Source organism: Ornithodoros turicata, chromosome 1, assembly GCF_037126465.1.
Source record: "Ornithodoros turicata isolate Travis chromosome 1, ASM3712646v1, whole genome shotgun sequence".
Taxonomy (NCBI): domain Eukaryota; kingdom Metazoa; phylum Arthropoda; class Arachnida; order Ixodida; family Argasidae; genus Ornithodoros; species Ornithodoros turicata.
In genome coordinates, this window is record NC_088201.1 from 4,782,203 (window position 1) to 4,792,070 (window position 9,868).

Genomic DNA, 9,868 nt, shown 5'->3' on the forward strand with positions numbered 1-9,868 from the left:
TGATCTGCAGGCACCGCTAGGGGTACTGCCGATGAGCATCCATGTGGGACATCGTTTCGATTTATGCATCGATAGCTCCCCTAGCGGTACTTGAACACAACTCTCCTACGTGCACTGTGTTGCCCTTTCACATACACCCTGTTGTCCACCATGTTGCCCTATTCTGATGCACGGAAGCCGACGTTTTCGTTGTTCCGTTTATTTTTTAAGCTGAGTATGGCTTCCACAATTTTTCTACAGATTTCGCACGCATAAATGCGCCATCGTGCGTCACCGGAAGTTCGTTAGTTAGGTAGGCAACAAGCTATGTGCCTAAATGCGGGTCATGTTTTTCTGCACACACCCTGTATATATTTTTCTGATGGTCGGCAGGGTATGTAACCACTGATTCAAGCATTCACCAAACAATCTATCCTTTAAAACTTTGTTTCGAAGAAAGCTTCATGAAATGGGAACATTTGTCACGTGAGAAATGCCGACCCCTTTCCTACTGAGCTGGCGTATTGTGCCCCTTGAAAAGTATTACGCCATCAAGGCGTGAATGAAGGAGTCGGAAACCGTCCGCCAATGGATTTCACTCCCTCGATAAGATGAGGGGATCCGTTTTGAGCCCATTTTCGGCGCAAAAATAATACCGCTTTGACGCCGTTACTGGGGGCAAAATGTCCGTCACAGCAATCCGAGAGGAGGCCATTACAACCGCGCGGGGGCCACTCCCCGCAGGCGGTCCCGTCGCGGGGCTCCGCCTCGCCGCGGGCGCCGATCGTCGCCGGCGCGCTCGTGTGCGGCAAGCCATGCAACCGCCCAGCCAGCGAGATCGGTCGCCGAGCCCGGCTTCGCTGCCGCCACCTTTTTCGGTGGCCTCGCTGCTCGGAGGACCCCCGTCACGGTTCAGCGTGGACGCCCTCTTGCGGGGCCCACCGGGGCCCAGGCCGAAGATGATGCCCTGCCTGGCTGTGGGCACACCGCACCAACTAACGCGTGAGTCGCGTCAACTTTTCAATTTTGGAAATGTTGTGGCAAATTCTTGGTGCGCGCTCGGCTCTGAATCGGGAGCCGAAAAAAAAAAAACGGTGATGACAAAGCAATAAAATTGCGGAATGAACGTCTCTTCGAATTAAATATATATACAGTGAACCCTCGTTATTATGACCATGGTCGTTCCCGAAAATTTTGGTCATAACGCGGAATTGTCACATTAACGGGGGAATTTGCAGAGGTTTCACTGCATTGTTCCCCAGGAGTACGGTCGTAAAACGCGTATGTCAGATTATCGGGGGTCATATTAACGAATGTTCACTGTATTTAAAAGTAATGTTTGGAATAATGAACGGAAATGTCCCCTGTCCGTCCCCCGTCCACAGGCTATATACTTTCGTCCGTGATGGATCCACGCTTCCGGGTTATCTACCGGCCATATAGTGCCGGGTTGTTTTTTGGAAAATAGATGGCGAGAAAAATCGGTCAAAGCTGCCGTTACGTGTGTGTGGCATCGCCAGAAGCAGCTTCCAAGTAGCAGAATTTATACGGCGTATAACCTGGCAGAAGAAACGACTATATTTTCTTTGTTTCTAGCTTGCGGAAATTTAAAAATATATTGAGCGTATATCTTTCGGCATCTCTTCGTTTATATGCCCACGCAAGTTGATCGTTTGTTTGTTTGTTTGTTTGTTTGTTTGTAAGGAAAAAAAAGAAGAGGAGAAATTGAACTCCGTAAGTTGAAGTTGGCGACGACCCAATGAGTTCTATACGCGTATGAAAGTGCTCAAACGTCGCCACGCCAGTACTGGACAGCTGTTTCGGCCTTACTGGGCCATAGCCTCTTTATGCCCCAATAAGACCGAAACAGCTGTCCAGTACTGGCGTGGCGACGTCTGAGCACTTGCAAACATATGCTATGCGTGCAGCCAAAGAGCTCCTGCTATTTTTTTGCTCAATGAGTTCTATAGATCTTTGGTTGCATCCATTTTCAGCATGCAGCTGGCAACAGCAATGCAAACAGTTTGTCTTTTGCATTCCGAGTGTCTGAATATTCGCCCGTGTTACACTCGAAAGACTCGTAACTTATTTTTCATTTTTACTGTGCCTGTTTAGACGGGGGCTTTTTTGCGGCAATTAAGGTGTATCCAAATTGTCGCAGAAAGGCCTCCCATTTTCGAACGCATGATATAAGGGAACGGTATTATTGCGAGCACGATCAAGTCTTGTTGTAACACGGTGTTTGTATATTTTTATGCAAAGAAGGGAAGTGGCGTAGTAAAGGATATAACGGGACAAGTGAAGAACGCTTTCCTTCGTACGTTTCTGTTTTCTTCTCAAAAAGCTACTGATTGGAGAATGCTTGCACCTTGTTTCGTTGCACACTTTAAAACTAGAATTTGACTGCGTGACACGCAGCCAACCGTGTGAACGAAGGAACGTGTGAACGCGTGAAGCAAACAGGAAAAAAAAATGGCGGTTTGTGACGGGGTATAGGTCATAGGAAATGCATGGGGTGAGAACTTGCTTTGCTTCTAACTTTTTTTCTACAAAGTGATAGCATTTGAAAAAAAAAAAAAAAGATATAGATAAAACTTTAGGGGAACGATTACTACTACACTCTTAAAAATGAACTTCACCGCAGAGCACGCTCCTACACTCTTAAAAATGAACTTCACCGCATAGCATGCTCCTAGCCAACCATTATCTCGAATTATATCGTTACCTGCCCTGATTTGTGGAAAACGGGGGGCGTACGCCTTTTCTGTGACAATTATGAACAGCATAAGTGTCACAAAAATGGCGTACGCCTCCCGTTTTCAACAAATCAGGGCAGATAGCGATATCATTGGAGATGATGGTTGGCTATGAGCGTGCTATGCGGTGAAGTTCATTTTTAAGAGTGTAGCCAACCATGATCTCGAATGATGTCGTTATCTGCCCTGATTTGTTGAAAACAGGGGGCGTACGCCTTTTTGTGTCACTTATGCAGTTCATAATTGTCACAAAAAAGGCGTACGTATCCCGTTTTCAACAAATCCGAGCAGATAACGGTATCACTCGAGATTATGGTTGGCTGAAGTATGCGGTGTGCGGTGAAGTTCATTTCTAAGAGTGTAGTCTGCAAAGTTTGAAGAGACCAGAGACATTATCTTGTATTTTTACGACTCGATGGAAATGTGTAACCTTCACCCTGTATATATAGTTCCCTGTGTGTGGTGCGAATTCACCCTCGTTTGAAATTTTGGGACACTTGGCATTCGTGGTCACAGCGTGCCGGCCATGGTAAGTCGAGACTGGGAGGTATACCCGGGTTCGAATCCCGTTGCAGGCTGCACCCATGGGTTTTCCTCGGACGCTTTCAGACATATATGTCGGCATAGTTCCCTTAGAAGTCGGCCCAGGAGGCACATTCAGTCGTGACGTCATCTGTGAGGCCTTTCACTACACTCTTAAAAATGAACTTCACCGCATAGCACGCTCCTAGCCAACCATCATTTTGAATGATATCGTTATCCGCCCTGATTTGCTCAAAACGGGAGGTGTACGCCCTTTCTGTGACAATTATGAACAGCATAAGTGTCACAAAAAGGCGTACGCCTCCCGTTTTCAACAAATCAGGGCAGATAAGGATATCATTCGAGATGATGGTTGGCTAGGAGCGTGCTATGCGGTGAAGTTCATTTTTAAGAGTGTAGCACCACCGGTATATGCACTCTCAGAAAAAAGGGTGGAGTATAGTTACACCTTTTAGGAGGTAATAGTTGTCGCACATGTTGTGCCTAGAAAGTTGCAAAGCTCTACCTGCTACCTCACTCTGTGACACGAATGATACGGCTACCATTTCTGATTCGGTGACCGCGAGGGGGGCGTACGCCTTTTTGTAGCAATTTGGATATATGATAATTGCTTTTACCACCCTTTTACACCCTTTATCAGACGCTATGTTGACCTAAGTGGTAACTATAGAAGTTACCACCTTTTCACACCCTTTTTTCTGAGAGTGATATATGGTCAAAGAAGGACGTATTCTCGCTCCAAAAACGGAACATAGGATGCTGAAGGCAAGTATACAGAAGATCTGTGGTAAGCCGCGTGTCACGCAAAGGCGTACGCCTCCCGTTTGCAACAAATCAGGGGTGTTATGCGATCAAGTTTTGTTTCTTGAGTGCCCATCTTTGCTGTCCCTCACACTCAAAAAAAAAAAAAAAAAAGGTGTGTGAGAAGGTGGTAACTTCTATCACCTATAGGTCAACCTAGCGTCTGATAAAGGGGGTAAAAGGGTGGTAAAAGCAATTATCATATATCCAAATTGCTACAAAAAGGCGTACGCCCCCCTCGCGGTCACCGAATCAGAAGTGGTAACCGTATCATTCGTGGGTAGAGAGTGAGGTAGCAGGTAGAACTTTGCAACCTTTTAGGCACAACATGTGCAACAACTATTACCTCCTAAAAGGTGTAGCTATATTCCACCCTTTTTCCACCTGAGAGTGTGTGGACAGAACACACAGGCGCAAATCTCTAGAGCGGGGTCCGGAACGTCTCCCTCAATTTTTCTCTTCAAATATTTGCTTCTATATTGACCGTGTGAATAGCGCCAATATCGCCTCTCCAGCTGGCTGCTCGACACCTAGCGGTCCCCAGCAGAAGCACTCAATGAATGATAGTAACAGCAGACGACAGGTATATTTCGCGCTGACCCGAAACTGACCCGAAACTTCCCTTCGTGTGCGATGGAGTGTCCCGGCTTACAGAACTCAAACAGCGACAGAACTGCTCAATTTCGCGGTGCAGGAACTACTGCGGAGAAGAATATTCAATGTCGGCAAGAGGAAGAGGAAAAAGATACTATCAAAGGAGCGGCGTGAACGAAAACAACAAAGACAACAGGAAACCACGCGCGATTTATGTTACTTGGACAATTTTTGAAGCGTGTCTCGTGGAAGAAGGCATGAAGCAGGGCGATTTGTTCATCGGCAATCGTTCTCTTCTACGCCATCTTGGGGACGACGCGAGCGCCTCTATAGGTAGTTCGAGAGGCGATCCTCAGAAAATGTCCTGGATCGGCCCCTGGCATATAACACCACACCACACAGAACCATCATGTATATTGGGGCCGGAACTTTCGCGAAAGATGACGTACATTCTTCCCGATATCCCACAATAAAAACTTTCCGCGTGAGACGACGAAGAATGCACCTGCGGCGAATATACGGCAAAATTAGAGTCACTAAATAAGCTACGCTTCAGAGTAGCGACACTGTGCCGCCATGTTGTTTCGGATGACCTCCAGCGCCATCCATTTAGCGCTCTTCGAAGTGTCGTCTTCTTCCACTGCTGAACTTCACCTTCATATATTTCTACTGCCAAAATAGAGGTGGGGCTGGAGGTCATCCCAAACAACATGGCGGCTCAGTCTCGCTACTCTGAAGCGTAGCTTATTTAGTGACTCTAGGCAAAATATGCGCCAGGCATGCGTGGCGGGATTCTGCACGAGGCCGCAGCTATAGCGTACAGGACTACATATAATTTGGACCACCCGCGTGTGGTTCTTTGGACGCGATTATGCGTGCGTTTTCCGGCCTGCGAAATATGCGTTCATATGCACCCTTCTAATGGGTCTAAGACTATACACGCTTAAAAATGAACTTGAGCGCATAGCACGCTCCTAGCCAACCATCATCGCGAATAATACCGTTATCTGCCCCGATTTGTTGGAAACGGGAGGCCTTTTCTGTGACACTTATGCGGTTCATAATTGTCACAAAAATGGCGTACGCCTCCCGTTTCCAACAAATCAGGGAAGATAACGATATCATTCGAGGTGATGGCTGGCTAGGAGAGTGCTATGTGGTGAAGTTCATTTTTAAGAGTGTAGAACGAACCAGTTCATGAGACACCCTCAGAAATGAGTTCGCCGCGTAGCACGCTACGCGCCAACCATTACCACAAATGATGGGGTTATCGCTTCTGATTCGAAGAGAGAGGGGGGCGTACACCTTTTTGTGGCAATTTGAATATATGAAAATTGCCACAAAAAGGCGCACGCCCCCCTCTCTCTCCGAACCGGAAGCGATAACCCTATGATTCGTGACAGTGATTGGCGCACAGCGTGCTATGCGGCGAACTTCATTTCTGCAGAAACCCCTGAAAGCATCCGACACTTGAACAGCACTTCACCGCGTAGCACGCTGTGGGCCAACCGTTGCCAAGAATGATAGGGTTATCGCTTCTGATTCCAAGACAGAGATGGGCGTACGCCTTTTTGTGACAATTTTTCAGAAGCGATATACCCCCAACATTCTTGGCAACGGTTGGCCCACAGCGTGCTACGCGGTGAAGTGCTGTTTTTAGAGTGTATAGACGAGTGCTGTGTATGCGGTGAATACCACGCTCAGTACAGTTTTTACACCTCACCGCCATGGCGGAGGTGCCTGCTTTTTATTTGACGACTTTGTTCGCGTCGCGTCTCGCGTCGCCATGCTCTCATATGATCTTCCCGACCGCAATCGGGACGTCGTCTCAGGAACACGCCGGGGGGCATCCGAGCTATGGCACTGTACATGTCGTGCCCTATTAGTTCCTGGTCTGGCAGACCTGCGGGGCCTAGGCGGTGGACAATCTGCGCCAACGACGCACACGGCTTGCGAGGTCGAGGCCACCGGTTCCGCAGGAGCCGGGGCCTCCAATTCTGGTCTCCACTGATCTGAGCCGCCTGGTGGTCCTTCGCCACTCGGTCTTATCGGATCTGGAACGAACGAAACGTCGACGGTTTCATTGGTCACGTCAGACGTGGGTGACCACCGCTCGGTTGCGTCCCCCTTGGACTGCTCACCTGCTTGTTCCGCCAGCGGCTCCACGGTGAACGTTGTCTCTGCAGTTTCTATGCCGTTCAGCTCGCAGTCGTTGAACGACTGTTCGGATGGTTTTTTTTCATCAAGACTTGTCTCATCCTTGGCCGTGGTCGTGATGGGCTTCGCGGTTTCCTCTGGGGGGTCCAAGATGGTGCTGGCGGCAGGTTTTCTCTCGACCGAATTTTCTGTTTCAGAAACTTGACCGCGCGTGAACGACAAAAATACACCTGTAAAGAGGGTGATGCATGGGTGATGCCTCTTGTTGTCCTCTGCTCGAACAAGTACCGACGCATTTTGTTCGGGGACAAGCAAGCGTCCCGCAGCTCCGAGTTTGAGCGTCAGTATAGTAAAACATAGGGTGCAAAGTATGCTTCGACAATATAGACAGCGCGAAACACCTTGCAACTCAACGTGCGCTGTACTTGTCGAATATGTACAACGTTAGTGTTTAGTAATGACAACAGTCGCCCCCATAATGCGCGGGTTATCTGAGGGATATTTTTCGTTTTTCGTGAAGCCCCCTGCGAAATGCATTGTATAGCTTCGCTTCTTTGGTGCGTCCGAACGCTTTAGTAGCCTAACCGGCCTTGCTGGATGGGTTGCTGACACCTGAGTATGCGGATTCGAAGGACGCAGCCGAAGCCCATATGCACTAGAAAAACAGGCGCCGCATGATGTGTCGCTTCTGATTTCAAAGAGCCTGCCATTTTCAACAACGTACATGTAAGTTCATCGAGAATGACACTTCGTTCGGAGCCTGTTACGCGGTCACTGAAGTAACAATATCAGTATGGCGCTATAACTGTGATAGAAGGCAACATTGACATACTTTCAAAGATCTTCATCAGTGTACACCAGATGTACGCGAAGGCGTCTAGAAACCACTTCATGGTCTTCCTTCTTGACTGCTCGAGGAAAAGAAGCCGGACGTTCTTCTACTTTGTCTTCTTCGCCCGAAGTATGGCACGTTCCTCTTCTTCTTCTTCTTTAGCCACAAAGGAAATGGCCCTTAGCCACACAGGGTGATTGGCCAGAAGTATGGCACGTTCTTCTTCTTCTTCTTCTTTAGCCACAAAGGAAATGGCCCTTAGCCACACAGGGTGATTGGCCAGAAGTATGGCACGTTCTTCTTCTTCTTCTTCTTTAGCCACAAAGGCAATGGCCCTTAGCCACACAGGGTGATTGGCCAGAAGTATGGCACGTTCTTCTTCTTCTTCTTCTTTAGCCACAAAGAAAATGGCCCTTAGCCACACAGGGTGATTGGCCAGAAGTATGGCACGTCCTTCTTCTTCTTCTTCTTCAGCCACAAAGGAAATGGCCCTTAGCCACACAGGGCGATTGGCCAGAAGTATGGCACGTTCTTCTTCTTCTTCTTCTTTAGCCACAAAGGAAATGGCCCTTAGCCACACAGGGTGATTGGCCAGAAGTATGGCACGTTCTTCTTCTTCTTCTTCTTTAGCCACAAAGAAAATGGCCCTTAGCCACACAGGGTGATTGGCCAGAAGTATGGCACGTTCTTCTTCTTCTTCTTCTTTAGCCACAAAGAAAATGGCCCTTAGCCACACAGGGTGATTGGCCAGAAGTATGGCACGTTCTTCTTCTTCTTCTTCTTCTTCAGCCACAAAGGAAATGGCCCTTAGCCACACAGGGTGATTGGCCAGAAGTATGGCACGTTCTTCTTCTTCTTCTTCTTCTTTAGCCACAAAGAAAATGGCCCTTAGCCACACAGGGTGATTGGCCAGAAGTATGGCACGTTCTTCTTCTTCTTCTTCTTCAGCCACAAAGGAAATGGCCCTTAGCCACACAGGGTGATTGGCCAGAAGTATGGCACGTTCTTCTTCTTCTTCTTCTTTAGCCACAAAGAAAATGGCCCTTAGCCACACAGGGTGATTGGCCAGAAGTATGGCACGTTCTTCTTCTTCTTCTTCTTCAGCCACAAAGGAAATGGCCCTTAGCCACACAGGGTGATTGGCCAGAAGTATGGCACGTTCTGCTTCTTCTTCTTCTTCTTTAGCCACAAAGAAAATGGCCCTTAGCCACACAGGGTGATTGGCCAGAAGTATGGCACGTTCTTCTTCTTCTTCTTCTTCAGCCACAAAGGAAATGGCCCTTAGCCACACAGGGTGATTGGCCAGAAGTATGGCACGTTCTTCTTCTTCTTCTTCTTTAGCCACAAAGAAAATGGCCCTTAGCCACACAGGGTGATTGGCCAGAAGTATGGCACGTTCTTCTTCTTCTTCTTCTTCAGCCACAAAGGAAATGGCCCTTAGCAACACAGGGCGATTGGCCAGAAGTATGGCACGTTCTTCTTCTTCTTCTTTAGCCACAAAGGAAATGGCCCTTAGCCACACAGGGTGATTGGCCAGAAGTATGGCATGTTCTTCTTATTTTTCTTCTTTAGATAACAAGGGAAATGGCCCTTAGCCACACAGGGCGATTGGCCAGGAGTACAAGAGGGTAACGGGGGTACCGTTCGGGTAACTTCGTCTTCGTCATCACCGCAAGGTTTATCCCTCTGTGAAGGAAGACAAAAAAAACGCAAAATGAAAGCGCCACCACTTGTCCATTCTGCGAAACTTCCTTATCCGCCTTCAAAACCACAGACAGCACAGCCGCTTCAGACATATGGCGGCACAGTTCCTTAGAAGTCGGGCCAGGATGCATATTCCCCCAGGGCGTACGTCGCCACGTTGCCCACCTCAGTGAGGCCGACAAAGCCGAGCCCCTTGCACCGTCACCACAACCACCAGATGAAGTCGGTGGGTGCTGGTGAACTGCATGCTCGCTCAGGCGGCCAGCGTCCACGACTTCCAAAGTGTGTGTGTGTGGGGTGGGATGGATTGAGCGTCCCTGGCCGACTTCACGGGGAACTTTTTGTTTTTAAATTCCGTGTTAGCGCATTCGTCTGGAAAGTCTCCGTAAATAAGTTTGTTGAAATTTGTAATTTACGTAATTTGTTGAAAACGGGAGGCGTACGCCTTTTTGTGACAATTATGCTGTTCATAATTGTCACAAAAAAGGCGTACGCCTCCCGT

At 48.2% G+C, this 9,868-nt stretch overlaps 2 protein-coding genes across 2 annotated transcripts in view; one reads left to right on the top strand and one right to left on the bottom strand.

Moving 5' to 3' along the window:
- Positions 1–729: 729 nt before the first annotated feature.
- LOC135396746 (homeobox protein MSX-2-like) overlaps positions 730–9,868 on the top strand; it is a 42,257-nt gene continuing 33,118 nt past the window's right edge. The window contains exon 1 of the mRNA XM_064627892.1: positions 730–981. Coding sequence (XP_064483962.1) covers positions 795–981 — 187 coding nt within the window. The 5' untranslated portion in view covers positions 730–794. The remainder of the gene's footprint in view (positions 982–9,868) is intronic.
- On the bottom strand, positions 6,378–7,794 carry LOC135396730 (uncharacterized). The gene is made up of 3 exons (XM_064627871.1): positions 7,663–7,794; positions 6,815–7,060; positions 6,378–6,727 (listed from the first exon to the last, which is right to left on the bottom strand). The coding sequence occupies exons 1-3, from the start codon at positions 7,721–7,723 to the stop codon at positions 6,393–6,395; spliced, it is 642 nt and encodes a 213-aa protein (XP_064483941.1). The 5' UTR covers positions 7,724–7,794; the 3' UTR covers positions 6,378–6,392.

Coding starts and splice junctions, on each gene's coding strand:
- LOC135396730 (XM_064627871.1), bottom strand. CDS start 7,723: ATGAAGTGGTTTCTAGACGCCTTCGCGTACATCTGGTGTACACTGATG. Junction 7,061..7,662: donor ACTGATGAAGATCTTTGAAA/GTATGTCAATGT, acceptor CCCTCTTTACAG/GTGTATTTTTGTCGTTCACG. Junction 6,728..6,814: donor GCCGCTGGCGGAACAAGCAG/GTGAGCAGTCCA, acceptor CGTTCGTTCCAG/ATCCGATAAGACCGAGTGGC.